At 37.6% G+C, this 18,492-nt stretch overlaps 1 protein-coding gene across 1 annotated transcript in view; it reads left to right on the top strand.

The window, feature by feature from the left end:
* SGPP1 (sphingosine-1-phosphate phosphatase 1) overlaps positions 1–3,545 on the top strand; it is a 33,548-nt gene extending 30,003 nt beyond the window's left edge. The window contains exon 3 of the mRNA XM_081314188.1: positions 1,834–3,545. Within this exon, the coding sequence (XP_081170314.1) occupies positions 1,834–2,388 (555 nt within the window). The 3' untranslated portion in view covers positions 2,389–3,545. The remainder of the gene's footprint in view (positions 1–1,833) is intronic.
* Positions 3,546–18,492: the final 14,947 nt, after the last annotated feature.

Here is an 18,492-nt window from a genome sequence, read left to right as displayed (position 1 = left end):
GCAGAATCTATTTTCTGATCCGCATTATCTTGAAGAGACTGGCAGCTCTCTACTTCCCTGTGCATACACATTCACAAGTGCAAAGTTAGAGGAAAACAGAAATATGCACATAGACGTAGATGCCACACACTTCGTTACACAGAAGAAAATATAGGACTTCTTCTGGCCATTACCTCTAAAGAGGTTGGAAAGAATTCCTGGAATCAGGCTCTTCTTTCTTTATTCAGTTTGTATATGAGTACAGATAGTGTCACCTGTATTACTTACATCTGTAATGGAGGCTGCCATTTCAAATTGTGACAGTCCTTAAACAAAGGCACCCACGTGATTTCCTCACTTAACAACCCCATCCCTGTTCTTCCCAGCGCAGCCACTGAGTGAGCAAGAAGTGCCTCAGGGACAGGGAAGGACCTGGAAGCCTAGTACAGCCCTGCCCCAGGCCTCCCAGTGCTTCCCTACCCCCCGAGGCACCCCCTACCCCACTTCCCAGCTCTTGGCGACCCTTCAGGCCTTGGGTCTGCTTCCCATCCTACTGTCTCTGGAACTTCAGAGACTGAATTGGGGATGAAGAGCAGGCCTCCTTTCCCCTGGGCGTCCCTGGATTCATCGAGGCTGCTCTGAAATGATGCCTGCTTCCAGGACAGCCATGTGACCTCCACTGTATAGGAGTAGCACTGTATAGTGCAGAGTAGCAACTGCTTTTAGTAGGAGATCTACAGTAAAGGTATGTGACTGATTGGTGACAGAGGAGGTGGGGAGAAGAGTGTGGGACCCAGCAGGATAGGAACCATGCCCAAGGCCTGTGGGGACCTAGAGGGGCAGGACGGAGGGAGATAGCCAGAGGTGTGATACTATGTCCCTGAGGTCACTTGTAAGGGCAGGAGGCTTGCCAAGCACACAAATTTGTTCACGTGACTGCAGGGTCACTGCAGCGGCTTTAACTCTGAAACCAAGTCGTGAGTAGCTTTGGGGGGTGGGTGGGTTCTGTCATAACTTCATTGTAAGTCGAGGACTACCTGTATAGAAAAATGAAAAAATGTCAATAGAATTACTTATGTCATTTTTTTTAAAAAAAATTGATTTATCTTGATTTCATTTTTATACATAAAGTTCTGTCACTCATTTTATCTATAAAGTTTGTCCAGCTTATTTTTGTCTTTGAATTAATCTATTAATTCTTTTGCAACAACTCTCTGAAGTTTTGGAGGAAGAGTTCCTTCTTACTGCTTCTTTGTTATCATTTGATATCCTGAGGCTCTTGCTGTTCCTTCCTCAAATAAATGTAACCTCTTTTCTGTCATGAACAGCTATGCACACAGGGTTTCATGAACAGCTATGCACACAGGGATTGCACCCTACACTTTGGATTTTGAGTAATGTTGTTGTTGGGGAAATAAACATCTGCCTAGATGTACACATTTTGAGATTTCTCATAGTAACTAGAGACATGGCACGGTTGAGATTATTTAAATTTTATGCAGGAAAATTATCTTCAGGGATGTGGAAGTTCTATTGTGATCTTGTTCCACAAATGCTTCATTTATCTGAATAAATAGCATTACTGTTCTGGCCCAGTAACTGTCAGGTATTATATATTAAAATCATCCTCCAAAAGAATACTTACTGTAATTGTTCTGTGTTGGAAAAACACGTTTTCCTATAATGAACATGAGTGCACACTGTAATCTATACCTCTTTCCTTTGTTTTTAATGTATAATTTCAGAATCATCTCTGAATAGTTTTCTGGGAAATATATTTTGAAAATATCTAATTTATATTAATTAAAATTCATAATTCATATAAGTTATTTTTCTCTCTCTCTCTTACAACAGGATGTTATTGCTGGCTTTCTTTATGCTCTTCTCATCTTGGTCGTCTTCCTTCCAACTGTGGATCTAGTTGATAATTTCAACTTAACTTTCAGATATGCACCACTAATCATTGTCAGTCTTCATCTGGTCTTGGGGGTGTTTTCCTTCACTCTAGATACCTGGAGCACATCCCGAGGAGATACAGCTCAGATCTTGGGCAGTGGTGCTGGAATTGCCTGTGGCTCCTATGTTACCTATAGGTTGAATCTAATGCCAGATCCTCCACAAGAAATGCTTCCGTTAATTCCCTCCCTCACAGTAAATCTCTTTGGAAAGGCTGCTCTGCGATTATTGATTGGATTAGTTTTTCTGCTGCTGGTGAGAATGATCATGAAGAAGGTCACCATTCCACTGGCCTGTAAGCTCTTTGGTGTTTCTAGTGCAGATGTTCGAGAAGCGCGACAACACATGGAAGTTGAATTGCCTTATCGCTATGTTACTTATGGAACGGTGGGATTCTCAGTGACTTTCTTTGTTCCTTTGTTACTTTGCCTAATTGGACTGTCTCCATGTTAGTGTTTTCTTCATACGGAAACAATGATGGACAGTTGATCTATCCGAGAGATGGTATACCTTTTGAGAAGTGCTATGATATTGCCTCTGCAAAAATTATATGCAGCAGGCAGTGAGTTTGAAGCTTTGGTATTGGTTAAAAATCTTACAGATTCAGGTCCTTGTGAAAGGCCATGTCTAGTCTTACCATTATAACAACATTATAAATAACAAATTGGTTTGTGTGTATGCATAAATATGCTTCAGACTATAAATGAACCATTTTTTCTTTATTTAAATATGTTAAAGCAATTACGTTTACAGCTGATCTACAAGCTCTGTCTATGGTCAATTAAAGCCATGTCATATCGCTCAGGCACAAATGGCTATATTGTAACGAAAAAGCTTTTTTCCCTTTTCATATACACACCTATTTTTTTTAGACACAGGAAGGAAGCTATGCTAATAAACCTAAAATTTAATGAAATTTGGCTTACAGCACCTGATAGCTTTAGAGCCTTTTCTGTACTCCATATTTTAATTTGTGAACACAAACCACTTATTTCCATGGACTGTATTATTTGCTTAATAATTGTGCCTTTCTGTTGGAATGCACCATATACTGTGAGATACACACACTCAACTACTATAAAGTAGTATAAACATATTCTAAATTAGGGAGACATTTCAAAATGTAAGCTGTAACATCATTAATGAAAACAATTTTTATTATGTAAACTAAAACCTATATTGGGGTTTACTCACTGTAATGTACATTCTAATACTGTTTTAATGGATATTTTAACTGCAATATACTGTATGTTATTGGCAAGAATACATTTTTCCTGATTCTCTTATTTTTTAATTAGGCATTAATTATATCTGAAATTAATGCAGTGTTAAATTATATTTTTAACATAAATTTTATTGATTTCAAATGAAGTCATATTCTTAACAATGGTGGCTTTAATAAGAAACATATAACAGACTTGTACTATTGCATTGTATTTCCCATGCTATTAGATCAGTTTTCATCAAACTGAAAAAGGTTCTGTTGTCCTTTTTGTCCTCCACAAAATAATCAAATGTATTATGGTACCAATTACATCTAAGGCCATGTAGGCTATTATTTCTGATTTGTGACATGTTGTATAAACAAAAACTAGTGAGGGAAAACCTTTATTCTTATGACATAATGACATCTGACATGGTCTTTGATGTCCTATAGATCTTTGGAGATCAGGGTATATAGAAGAAAGGTAAACAGGAGGAAGACCAGAAATAAGAGTGTATTCTCTCATATGTCTGAGTTTGTATTATTCCAGCAAAATTAAAACACCCTTCATGGTTCTGTAATGTACAGTGAATGCATTAGTGTAGGGGTGTCAAACTTGCCACGTCACGTGACGTGTTGAACGTATTGTGACTTTTTTCCCCTTGCCGGAGCTCGGGTGGGTGTGGCTTCTGTGTGACGCATCTGGCCCGTGGGCCAGAAGTTTGACACCCCTGCATTAGTGGGATGGGTCAGGTGTGCTCCAGTATATGTGTTGTTTACATATCTTATGAACTTGTAAACTGCATTTATGGATGCTTCTACTAGGGCTACACAGCAATCCTGATTCAGAGACCAAAAGATGATTTGTTACATGTGGGACATGCATGGAGCACATGATGGAAACCCATTAAATCAAGTGCACCTTTTCCTGGGATTTTTTAATCCCATTTATATCCCGCCCTTCTCCGAAGACTCAGGGCGGCTTACAATCTAAGCACAAATCAAATGTGCTTAGCAATAGCCTTCATTCTATGTATATGCCTGCTTATTAGGGCTTTCGCCCCCCCCCCAAGCGGCATTATTACAAAGTCAGCTTATATGGCATATGCAAAAGGCACTTTGGGTGAGTCCAGTGTGACAGTGTCTTGAGCTGTTCTGAATAGGCACTCCAAATCCCTGTTTGCTTTTTGAATCTGCAAGGCTGCAGACCTCATCTCTATTCCCAGCTGTCCAAAAAGTGCCTGTGTATATTGTATAAATGGAGAATATAGATAGGCAAATGATCATGTATGGTAAAGGCAAAAAAATACTGCTGCTATCATAGTCTTACCTGTAAGAATATGTTCTTACAGGAATATGTTCACGGTACATCCAATTGTGTAAATTGTGGAGATTAAGGGCTTTGAAAAGAGTGGTATTGGTTATCATATAAGTCTGTTTTGTTTCTCTGGGACCTCTTTGCAACATAAAGTTTTGCAATTATAAGAACTCAGAAAATTGAATTATTTTAATTTCATTTGAGCTTTATGATTTGTAAAATTAAACAGGTAGTCCTCGACTTACAAGCACAATTAAGTCCAAAATTTCTGTTATTGAGTGAGACATTTGTTAAATGAATTTTGCTTCATTTTATGACCTGTCTTGCCACAAAAGTGAAATGAATCACTGCAGTTGTTAAGTTAGTAACACAGTTGTTAAATGAATCTGGCTTTCCCATTCACTTTGCTTGATGGAAAATTGCAAAAAGTGATCACATGACCACGGGACACTGCAACTGTCATGAGTCAGTTGCCAAGTGTCTGAATTTTGATCATGTGACCATGGGGATGCTGCAATGGTTATAAGTGTGAAAAACGGTCATAAATTACATAAATTTCAGTGCTATTGTAATTTTGAATGGTCACTAAACGAGCTGTTGTAAGTTGAGGACTACCTGTATATGGTATGTGGTCTATTGTAGGGTCTAGTGTTTCATTTTTCATAGAATAGTTACCAGTCATTTGTTTTTGGGCCTCATGTAAAAGGGTGGAAATGAATCAGGAACTTGTATTTTGATAATACAGTATGCCAGAACATTCAAACAATGGAAATCTCCTTAATTCTTAAACAAGTTGAATGTTTAGGAATCAATATTTCTATGTTGAGTTGTGGAAGGAGTACACATGAGTTGCTGTTATCCAAGAGTCTATAATTTATAATAAAAAAGAGCCCAGAAGCATGAGACATTTTGAAAGTATAATTAAATTACACTTGTTGGATGCTTCTTAGATTAAAAATAATATTTGTACTCCAATGTTTAAGGGTAGAAATATACACATCTAGTTGTAGTTGCTTGGTTTTGTTTTCCTGCTACAGTTTCAAATAAGGCGTTGATATTTTGTCTTATTTTTGAAATGTTGCTAAATTCATTTTTTGGGTGGGAGGGGGGGAATGTTCCATTTTCTCTGGCCTCATTCTTCTGTAGATGAGATCAGAACACGGGATCCTTTGTGTCACTGCAGCCTTTTTTATGCTCTGCCTTTCTACAGTGTTTATGTTTAGTCACAAAAATAGCAGTTATTCTCCTATATGGAATTTAAGAATTTGGCAGATGGCATTTGCACTCTGATAATGTCTTGTTACAAATGTAGTCTAGAATATTTGGCTTGGACACCAAGAATTTAAACTAGTTTCATGACACTGGGAAGATGGATTTCTGCCCCCCCCCCACACACGATCATAATTATTGCTACCATCATGGTAAGGCTCAGGGGCATCAGGGGTGAGGAGGCAAAGGAAAGCGGGTGGGTGGGTGTTAGAATTTGCAAGATGGTCATCTCTACCATCTTACAGGTTTTGACGAGATGCCTGTGGCTACTTTTAAAACTGATGTGAGATCTAAAGGGAGTTTGATATTGATCAGGACGTACTACCGGTAATTAAGACTTCTAAAACTAAAAAAAGCTATTTACATGAACATAGGCAGGCGTCTGAATTATAATCAGTGAATAATTTTTTTCATTATCATTATCAAGATTAAAAAAGTAGTTTACTCACTCAGTACTGGTACATTTTCTTCTGCAATTCTATCCAGATACTAGGAATTACTTTGATTAGGTACATATTAACTCTCTCAACCAGTACTGTATAGCTTTTTGTTCAATGTGTACCAGAAGAAAAAGAAGTTTAAGAAGAAATTGGGTAAACAGACTTTTCTTTTACATTCCTAAAAATGCAATTAATCTTAATGAAAGCACAAAAAATAAATATGTTTTTGTTACATTCTCATTTTTTTGCCATGCTTTTCAAAAAAAAATAATTAAAAATAGATCTGAATGACTGTTGCAAGTAACTTGCAGTTTTGGGTGGGATTTATTATTCAGGTTGTTTAGCACTATTATAATTAGTATTAAAAACATTGCTGAAAGAGTTCATTTCATTGGGTATATATTTTAATGAACAAATCATTGTCTCCAAAGTTTTAAAACATGCACTGTAGTATATTCTACTATTATTCTGTATGTTATTTTTTTACGCTATCTTTAGGTGAAATTAAATCCCACATTGACATTTTACATTTATTTTGTGTTATTTTGTTGAACCTGGAACTGAAAGCTGTCATCAAACAATCAAGGAAATATATTAAATCGGTCCATGGACCTGAATTATACGGAAATGAAAAGCAATGCATATGTATTAAAAATTATATGTATCACAGTGTGCTTTATCAGCAGTAAGTTTTATGTAAACTACTTTGAGGATACAATGCAGAATGAAACACAGCTTTAGTTGGGGGAATCACAAGAACCTTTTTCACTAACACATTCAAACATATCATGAATTGGTTTTAAAAAAAATCAGCTACAAGAGTTTCCACTGTAGCTAATGAAACTATAAAAAGTACAATACAAATATAAAATAAAATATACCCAAGAACAGCTGCAAAAATGTTTGTGTAACTTATTACAGATTTCAAAAAGTCTGAGAAATGTGTTGTTGTCCGTTTCATTAATGATGTTGACAAAAGTACCAGGCAAGTCGTGTACATCTACAAGGACTGATCCATGGCTCAGCATGATAGTATGCACCTTGCAAGTAAAAAGTTCCACATTCAACCCTGGCATATCTGTGTAGCACTAAGAAAAAAATAATTGCCTAAAATCATGGAGATGCATTGCCGGTCAGTGTAGGGAATTTCTGGGAATTTAAGACATGCAGAGTAAGAAGGAGACCAGCACATTTAAAACAGATCAACGATTAACATGGCTAAAAAGCAGAATATAGCACTGTTTTCTATACCTGCCTTGTATTATTATTATCTCCCACCCCTATCAGTGTGAGACCAAAGCTATTAACTTTTATTGGTTTAAAAATATTTCATGAAATAACCTCTGTGTGCAGAAGATTTGAATTGAAAAGAAAACTCTTCATTCCTGAAAATTTGTTAGATTGTATTTATTCATTTTACAATACATCATATGGATTAATTTCTGAGAGTTGTGTTTGCATTCCATGTTGCTATCACTGGGCTTGCTCCCATATTGGCTAATCTCTGTATTAATAGCTCAGAAATGGGAATGTCCCACTTTCTTTGCAAGGTCAGCTATGGTGTTCAAACTACTGAAATTTTCCTCAAGATCAAGTGTCAGAAAAGTTAATTGAAAAAACAAAAACAAAGATTGTCTAACATTATTTGAGCAAGACAACACAGACAGGTTCTTACACACAGAATTATTTAGAAGTCATCTAGTGTACCTCTCTTTTCACTGGGGGAGTTTAGATTTTCTTTAATATAATACCTCTATTGTGAAGGAAAGTCTGCTCTATTGTTGTTGCTTTAAGAGAGTTCTATTTTGCTGAAACGCTTCCTTATAAATCCAGCCATTCTATTTGTATCCTTCAGAGCAAGTATTGATGCACAAAGGGAATGTAAAAATATCCTTGCAGTGAATCAATTTGAAATAGTTCCTTCTAGAAATGAATCTCTAATGCATTTGACAAGAGGATTTTCTTTTCATGGCAACTTGAAAACTTTTTGCTTACTGAGTGAAAAACCAAACAATTGTTGGAGGCTCTTCTGTCTGTAGGAGATGATACAGAAGTACAGAATGCCAAAAAACTAAATTTCTTAGTAAAGATGTCAGTTATTTTATTCAACCATAAGGTTCAGCTGTAATATTTTTCTGGGACTCCATTCCAAGGGAAAAACTATCCAATTTTGGTCACCACAATATAAAAAAGATGTTGAGACTCAAAAGTGCATAGAAAAGCAACAAAGATGATTAGGGGTCTGGAGGCTTAAACATACAAAGAATGGTTGCAGGAATTGGGTATGTCTAGTCTAGTGAAAAGAGAGATTAGGGGGTGACATAATAGCATTAGGGGCTTGCACAAAGAAAAGGGTCCACCTATTTTCTAAAGCAACTAATGGCCGAACAAGAAGCAATGGAAGGAAACTAATCAAGATGAAAACCAACCCAGAAATAAGGAGAAATTTCCTGATAGTACAATTAATGAGTGGAATGGATTCTCTCCAGAAGTTGCTCCAATACTGGAGGTTTTTAAGAAGAGACTGGACAGCCACTTGTCTGCTTGAGCAGGGGCTGGACTAGAAGACCTCCAAGGTCTCTTCCAACTGTCTTATTCTGTTATTCACGCGGGCATGGGAAATTACAGGTAGCAGTACCAGGTGGCTTTGTTTATTCCTGGAAGCCAAGAACAAACGTCTATTTAATACTTACTGAGAAAAATCACAAAATAGTAGGCCTGTAAACTACTGTAAATTGGAAAACTTCCCAGAAGACAGCAGTGTAAAATCCATTTCTTATTGCTAAGAAACTTTCCAGAAGACAGCAGTGTAAAATCCATTTCTTATTGCTAAGAAACTTTCCAGAAGACAGCAGTGTAAAATCCATTTCTTATTGCTAAGAAAATTATATGGTGTGTTCATGTACACCCATGTAGTTCATGTAGACCCTTTTTAGTGTAGCTAAAAAACCATACAATAACATCGTGAAGTGTCACTCCAAAAAAAAAAAGGTTAAGTAGAAGCATAACTAGTATATATGTTTTCTGTCTCTAAGGAGAATGGTTTATCTGATGCAGTGTTTTTCAAATTTGTCAAGTTTAAGATGTGTGGACTTCAGTTCCCAGAATTCACAAGCCAGCATTGTTGTCCCGGAATTAGGAGACAGCATAGGAAGTATCAATTGTGAATATGTGCAGATGACCCTGCTGTCTTTGGGCACTTGCAGAGTCATGCATGCAGGACAGCAAGGAAAACACCCAATGTCCTAACCCACCTGGGAAAGTACAATGTCTTTAGGGAAACACCCCAAAGGGAACATTTTTAGCTACTTCTGCTTTCTCATTTCTTATCTACAGTGTGCCAGACTTACTGGGTGAAATTTTTATCTTATGTGTGTCAGCTTTGCTGGGTGGATTGCTTATGTAATCGGAAAGAATAAATAGAAGGATTTCTTGTCATTTGGGGCTTTTCTCTTTTAGAGGAGCCTGTCTTCAGCTGAATAAAAACATAAAGCTTAAAGACAACTGGTTTCCTGGTGTTTTTTTTTATCAAGCAAAACCTTAGAACCTGCACAACAGCATGAAGCCCACACATCTTAAACTTGTCAAGGTTGAAAAATGCTAAGTTGATGGGAGAGGAAATTATGAAATGCCTTCACTGCAATCTGAATTGGCTCTAAGCTGTATCCTCCCAGATTGATTGGTTTTGTTTCTAAGCTTTGAGACAACTAGATATGAGAAGGGTATTGGAAGCATTTTTGTAGGGTGATTGGCAGGAGCTGAAGGATTAGATATTTTTCTTCAATATTTAATGCCCAGCTCTCATTACTGCACTGCAAAGTATATCTGCAAATCTGTATTTTTTTCTAAAATAACATTAAGCATAGTTTCAATTTTTCCTTTTCATTCCAGATCCTAAGCAAGTGCTAACAAAGAGAGTGGGCAGGAACAAAGCCACTTAAAAAGACAAGTCCTGCTGGATTAGATCAGAAGATTATGTGGATCAGCATTATTTGTTTCCACAGTCTCAAGTAATACCTTCATGAGACAATAATAATAGCAATAAAGTTTCAGTTTCTTTAGGAACCTACACCAAGAAGTGCATCAGTACTGATATGGCTACGATAAATAGCTGTTGTGACTAATAGCCTTGTCTGCTGTAATTTGTCTAATATTTTAGTTGGCCGAGTTGGAAGGCATTACTGTATCGTTTTAGAAAGCAGGCAAACAGTTAATAGGAACAACAATTTTGGGACCATTGTAGGTCAAGTTTTTGACTCCCTTTGAAATGTGTAAGTTAATACTGATGCTTCCTTACATATACCTCTGGTTAAAATTAGAATAACATAGTTGGAAGGGACCTTGTAGGTCATCTAGTCCAACCCCCTGCCCAAGCAGGAGACCCTACATCATTTCTGACAGATGGCAGTCCAGTGTCTTCTTGAAAGTTTCCAGTGATGAAACTCCCATTACATCTGGAGGCAAACCGTTCCATTGGTTGATTGTTCTGTCAGAAAATTTCTCCTTATTTCTAGGTTGAATCCCTCCTTGATCAGTTTCCATCCATCATTCCTTGTCTGGCCTTCAGGTGCTTTGGAAAACAGACTGATCCCTTCCTCTCTGTGACAGTCCCTCAGATATTGGAACACTGCTATCATGTCTCCCCTGGTCCTTCTCTTCACTAGACTAGCCATGTCCAGTTCCTGTAACCGTTCTTCATGTTTTAGCCTCCAGTCCCCTAATCATCTTTGTTGCTTTACTCTGCACTTTTTCTAGAGTCTCAACATCTTTTTTATAGTATAGAGATCAAAACTGGTTGCAGTATTCTAGGTGTGGTTTTACTAAGACTTTATAGAATGGTATTAGTACCTCCCGCAATCTTGACTGAATCCCTCTGTTAATGCAATTTAGGATTGCATTGGCTTTTTTGGCTACCGCTGCACACTGTTGGCTCATATTTAATTGATTGTCCACTAAGATTCCAGGATCCCTCTCACATTTAGTGCTATTAAGCCTGGTTTCACCCAATCTATATGTGTACTTTTGGTTTTTCTTGCCTAAGACTTTACTTTTCTCCACATTGAATTTCATTTTGTTGGATAGGATCTAGTGTTCAAGTCTGTCAAGATCCATTTGGATCTTTTTTATTTTATTTTATTTTAATTCCATTTATATCCCGCCCTTCTCTGAAGACTCAGGGCGGCTTACAAGCTTAGCATCTTGAGCCTGTTATCTAGGATATTGGCTATTCCTACCAGTTTAGTATCATCAAATGATCTCCACACCATATTTAACCATCACTATAGATTTCTGCCAACTTAGTTGTGACAGGTAGATGTGAATATTGTACTTAAACACATGTAAATCCTGAAATTCTTGCAGATTAAATCTTTTCAATATCTTTTCATTTTAAGGACAAGCCTGAACGATTCCCCTCCCTATTCTTTAAGGAGTTTATTGTGTAATTCCTCAGATTTAATTTTGATCTTTGCCACGTAATTTAAAAAACAGAATTAGCACTAATATTACTTTCCACCCTAACCTAAGGGCTACAGCTGGATTATAATTTATTTTGCTTAGTTCTTCAATAAATCTGTAAGATAAAGTAAGCTGCAAGAAGAAGAACTTGTCCCAAACTGCTATGTAAGCTTCATCACTAGGATTGGAAACATCTTCTACAATTCTGTGCACATCTAGGCCACATAGTTAACATAATTTATTCCACTTAATTGATTTTATGATAACTGTCAGTTGCCCTTCTTTCGAATTTAGAGAGACATATATTTATTTCATTTCTATAGTTGCCCACAAGTGACTTTGGGCAGATAATCATAAGAAATAAAAACAATTAAAATAGTACAAAATAAATACATTTGGTAACCAAGTAAAACTGTTACCGTGGAAATCAATACAAGCAAGAAATTGGGCCCTTAATAACACCGAATCCTCATGGCCTTACAAAAGGGGCATCCTGGTAGCTGAAGGGAGAATATTCCAGAAGGCAGGGACTGTGGCAGAGCCTTTCTCAAGCTAGTAACTCCTCAATATATTGGATTAAAGCTTCTGTCGTTACTACTGACCCACCTGCTGACAGCTGCAGTCTAAAATAGGGCTGTGAGATTTTGGTTTGCTGATATTTTTATTTTATTTATTTATTAAACAAATTTATATAGCCACCCATTTCACCAAAAGCAACACTGGGTGGTACACAACAATTAGATTTTCCACATTATCTCATGATTCCGGATGCTTCACAACCCCAAGAGATGTTATTTGAAAGAAAGTTCACATTGTGTGCTATACCCAAATATAACAATGTTGGATTAACTTAAATATTTAAGAAAATTTATATGGCTGCCCAACTCACTCTCAGTAACTCAGCTTGGGCTTCGTATGTGGTATGAGCGTAGCCAATTTTGAATTAATTTGCAAATAATTATATTTATTGTATTTCATTTTATATTCAACCAAAGTTTAAATCAAGTTTATACAGATTGATTTTCTGCAATATGTTAACCTAATTACAAATGAATTTGAATCCAAATCTTCCCACTCTTCCTCACTCTTAATGCAAGGGAAAGGTAACTTCATACTTTCAAGACAATTATTTCTGACAGTACATCTCATCTTGAATTTTCTTCTGCAGAAATTTAGACAAGTCCAGTCATGAAAAACCGATTCAGGCAATATGGAAGTTCCAGAACTTTCTGCATCTATGTAGGCTGGGTGCAAGAAGAAAATCTAACAAGGAAAGATTTAGAGGGCATGATAGGTAGAAGTCTCTTTGTAAATCACTGTTTTGTGACTAGCATACCAACCAAATTTCTAATTTGCACACACTGCTCTTTCCTAATACTGGGCTAGCTGAAGCTAAAAGTGCTCCCATTCATAAAATCATTCATGTTTGCTATTTGCATGTCATAGAAAATTCCCTGTTCTTCCGCAAGGATTTCTTTTTATTTATTTATTTAAGAAAATTTGTATGGCCGCCCACCCAATCTCAGTGACTCTAGGCAACTTACAAAAATAAAAACCCAATATACAAACAATAAAAACAATAAACACCCTCTTTTTGGAGCAAATTGGTGACCTTCGTGCATGTAGGGGATTCAAAGCAAAATCGAATCTGTAGGTCAATCTCCTGGTCCACTGAAATGCAGTTTCTGAGATGAAAAGGGGATGGAGAGTTCTAAATTACTTATTGTAATTGGGTTTTTAATCAGAGTTATAGGGGTTTTAGATTTTAATTAAGGAAAATTTAATCTATTTTAATTGCTATTAATTTTTGTATTGTAATGTTGTTTTAATTGCCTTGTGAACCGCCCTGGGTCCGAAGGGCGGTATATAAGTTTAATAAATATAAATATAAATATAAATATAAATATAAATGTTATGAGTCAGTTAACATTCAACTGCTTAATGACATTCATAAAGATGTGCTGAGTCTGACACTGAATTTGGAAGCAGCCATAACAAATTTGTAAAGCAGTGATTTCTGGTTAATTCAGTAATTCTTGGGATCTCCTCCCTCCCTCACCACCACCACCACCATGTTTTGTATTGTTTTTAACTTGGATTTTGGTACAAGTTCTTATATTGCATCTTTAGAATGTTGTACTGTCCAACTTTACAAATTTATAATATATGAATTTGGATTATCTGCAAAAAATCCAAACAAAATTATGCCCCTCCCCCTCTATACTCAAGTCTTGATCCCTTTGGGATTATATATTTACCATTTTGAAAATTTACCATTTTCAAACCTTCACACAATTACTAAATCTCTTTATCATATCATTTCTACTTTATTTCCAAGATCCTATATAAATGTTATTTCCACTATTCAATCTTCCCTTTCCTCTAAAGAAAATAAATATCAATATGCATAATATAGTGTGCTCAAGGTAAGATCTTGGAAGAAATAACTTGCTTTATACCTGGAGGATCAGGTTTTAAAATTATCTTTTATATAAAATATTTCATACTTTCTTTGAAACCATTATCAGAACTGGAAAAGTAGAAGAAAAAGAAATACAATACATATAAAAAAGGACACAAACAAATAGGAAGACACACCAGGATACTGTGTAGTGTTATCTATAATATATGGATATTTATGCCTATGAACATTTGACTGTTGCTCTACAGTGATTTGCAGTCACCAGATATAAGGGAATAATAACAATTTTGCAACTTTGTCATCATGGGGAACAATTATCTCAGTTTTACTTGGCATCTGTTTAGGGGAAGATCTATAAAAAGGGAAGTACGGCAGCATGTGTGTTACCAATTTATTTTCTCTGACTAATGTTACTGACAAGGATAACAGTAATCTGTCCAGATTTAGGAGTGCTACAATACTTCCATTCCAAAAGCTCAAGGAAGCTTTTGATACAGGCGAGAAAGCTCTTCAATCTACTCCATGGAAGATCCCTCAAACACCTTGTGAATATGAAAAAAATCAGGTTAAGGCCAATCTTACAAAATTCAAAGGTTATGCCCAATTATTTTTCACAGTCAATATGAATATGTTTTGATTTTTACTTTTATCCAAGAGTCAAATTTTGTTTCAAATTGTTGTTGACCCCCAAACTTTTATTGCATGAAAATAATGTAACAAATGCTACTATACCTAATAGTACCATGAACAATACTAATAGATAACAATAATGGTGACTTCATAAAAATAGCATTTAAAATATGAAAAATGTAAGGTTTTCATCTGATCAGTATCACCAAGGGCACTGATAATTGGTTAAATATTGGTGAGGTGGGTGAATACAAGTAGACATATCTTTCCTAGGGTGAACATGAATACAGGGAGATATAGTTTTCCTGGGGGAGGGGAGATAAGACAGACAAAAGGGAGGGTGGAAGATCACAGACACACAACCCAAAGCATGCTGGTAAATGAGGCCAGATACAACACAGCAGATAATAATAACTCAAGACCACTTTTGCTGGCAGCTGACCATCCAACCTTGAAAAATTTACTATCCCAATATGGGGTAGTAAATGATGGTAGAGGAGCACCAACTCGGGGAGTGATTAGCTACATAAGGACATCTCATGGTGTCAAAAGGATTTCGGGTAAAGGGTCAAATGCTTTAGGACAGCGGTATACACTCGTCGGGGGACACGATGGCTCAGCAGTTAAAGACGCTGCATTTGTTAGCGAGAATGTTGACAGCTGGGATTTGAGACCCAAGCGCTTCACGATGAAGTGAGCTCCCATTACTTGCCCCAGCTCCTGCCCACCTAGCAGTTCAAAAGCATGCAAATGCTAGGAGATAAATAGTGGTGGGAAGGTAACAGCATTCTGTGCACCATGACTACCAAAGCATCTTTGGACAATGCTGGCTCCCTCAGCTAAGAAACAGAGATGAGCACTGCCCCCTAGAGTCACACATGACTGGACAGCGGAAACCTTGACCTTATGCACTTGTCAAGATCACTGCACTGACTGTCTGCAAGCTCTTTTCAAAAATCTGTGATCTTGCCACTGTTCTCTTCAAAAGACAGAAAGTGCTATTATAGCATGACATGAAAGGTCCCTGGAAGACACATAAAAATGAAATATTAGATTGCATGGCATGGCAGGATCAGATGCTCAAAATTAGTTTCATACTCCTTTTATACTCAGCTTGCAGCTGGCAAGCATAGTCAGAGACAGAATTTTTTTAAGGCATGTTGGGAATTGCTCTCATTTCACAAGCCTCTCCACCACCCACATGCTGAGTCTTTGCTTCAGTTTTTAGCATACTGCTAACTTGCAACATATCAACAGACAGGAGGATGTTGAGAAAGGCTATTTTGATTAGCCTGCAGTAACTTGAGAAAACTAATGGGAAGCAAACCTGTAATACTGTTTTTTTTTCTTAAGTGAAAGAGAATGGGATTTATTCCTTTGTTACAAAACAAAATTTTAATTTGCATAGGCAAATCCTCAGAGAGTAGCTGTGTCCCTCTTACCAAATGATTGGACCTTTGAGGAGTCATTGGCTCAGGAGGCTGGGGACAAATGTCCTGTAAAGTATTAAAAGAAAGCAACAATATTCATACTGATACTATGGTGTAAGTGGCAAAACAAATAGAAACATATGTTATCTATTGATTTTGCAGTCTGTGGTATGTGAATTTAAGTTGCAGTGATATTCATTATAAAATACAAGAGACCTACCTAATTATTTAGTAACCTAAAAGAAACAAATTAGTCATCTGCATCTATAATAAAACCTGTTTCTGAGATTCCACCTTATGCCTGCTAATTGCAGACTAAGCCCTACTGAACTGTGGGACATATTTAGGAGTCAACACACATACCTTCACATGACCTGCTATGCTGCCTCATCATGGTGAGGGTGCGGTTAGTGAGGAACACCAAGAGCGAATGTCAAGTATATAATCTCAACAAGTATATAATCTCCTAGTAGACAATCACTTCAATATGAGCCAGCAGTGTGCTGCAGCTGCCAAAAAAGCCAACACAGTTCTAGGTTGAGTTAACAGAGGGATAGAATCAAGATCACGTGAAGTACTAATACCACTTTACAATGCTTTGGTAAGGCCACACCTGGAATACTGCATCCAGTTTTGGTCACCACGATGTAAAAAGATGTTGAGACTCTAGAAAGAGTACAGAGAAGAGCAACAAAGATGATTGGGGGACTGGAGGCTAAAACATATAGGGAACGGTTGCTGGAATTGGGTATGTGTAGTTTAACGAAGAGAAGTGAGGCAGGCTATAAAGAAAGATACAAAGAATACATCAAAATGCTGCATGTCATAAAAGTGAGGTAGGACATAAAAGTGAGGCATAAAGAAAATACGTGTATTAGTTAGAAGAAGAACAAGGAAATGGAAAATGTCAAACCACAAGTTCACCTGTGGGTCACATCTAATAAGCCAGGCAGAGTTCAGTTGCAGCTAACCACATATGTCTCACTTGTAGCTAACCACAAACATGGTACAGGAAACTCAGACTCTAGCAAGACACCTGTGACCTATGCTAAAAACAAGGTTGCAAGATATTTAGTTATAATTTAGCATCGCAAAGGGGGGCTAGAGATGAGCTAGAAGGGGGCCTAGAACTCATGTAACCATTACATGTAACCGTTACATTTCCGTGTTTTGCTACTTTTGGAGATTATATATGTACTTGCTTTTCCATGACAAGGTGTTCAGACATTGACTTTGCTTTTTGTTCTGAACCTTTTGTGCAAAATAAACCAAACTTCTTTTGATTCCAGGGTCTGAGTCTCTTGATTCTGCAACAGAAGGGTGAGGGGTGACATGATAGCAGTGTTCCAATATCTCAGGGGCTGCCACAAAGAAGAGGGAGTCAAGCTATTCTCCACAGCGCCTGAAGGCAGGACAAGAAGCAATGGATGGAAACTAGTTAAGGAGAGAAGCAACCTAGAACTAAGGAGAAACTTCCTGACAGTTAGAACAACTAACCAGTGGAACAACCTGCCTCCGGAAGTGGTGAATGCTCCAACACTGGAAGTTTTTAAGAAGAGACTAGACAGCCATTTGCCTGAAATGGTATAGGGTTTCCTGCCTGAGCAGGGGGTTGGACTAGATGACCTCCAAGGTCCCTTCCAACTTATTATTATTATAAACAGGTACCACTATTGGTCAACAGCCATTTAGCAGCAAGAACCTGCTGGTATGTCTTGGAAATTATGGTGTGACCAGTGGTTCTCAACCTTTAATTCACCATGGACCTCCCCCTTTAAATACCATGGCCATGGCCCCCAAAGATTAACTCTAGATTTAAATCATAACGTTTCTTCAAGCCTTCATGAACCGCTGTAACATCACCGACCCCACAGATTGAGAACCAGTGGCCTAATACATTCAGGTAAATAATACAAATAGGGATCCCCTATATTACCATCCGATTAGTCTATTGAGTGTATCCAGCAAGCTATTGCCTTTTTATGATGATACCCAACTTTTCATTTCGACCCCAAACCACCCCAGTGATGCCCTCGACGTGATGTCCCGGTGCCTGGAGGCGGTCCGGGTCTGGATGGGGAGGAACAGGCTTCGTCTCAACCCTGACAAGACGGAGTGGCTGTGCGTACCGGCATCTCGGGATATTCAGGATATCCCACCCCTCATTATGGGGGGTGAGTCATTATCTCCTGTAGATAGGGCTCGCAACTTGGGAGTCCTCCTAGATTCACAGCTCTCTTTAGAAGACCATATTGTAGCTGTAACTAGGGGGGCGTTCGCCCAGGTTCGCCTGGTGCGCCAGTTGCGGCCCTATCTAGACCGGGATGCCTTGCGCACGGTCACTCATGCGCTCGTGACCTCTCGTCTTGATTACTGCAACGCTCTCT

This window comes from Vipera berus, assembly GCF_964194415.1.
Source record: "Vipera berus genome assembly, chromosome: 1".
In the NCBI taxonomy this organism is placed as follows: domain Eukaryota; kingdom Metazoa; phylum Chordata; class Lepidosauria; order Squamata; family Viperidae; genus Vipera; species Vipera berus.
This window is presented reverse-complemented; position numbering and strand designations above follow the sequence as displayed.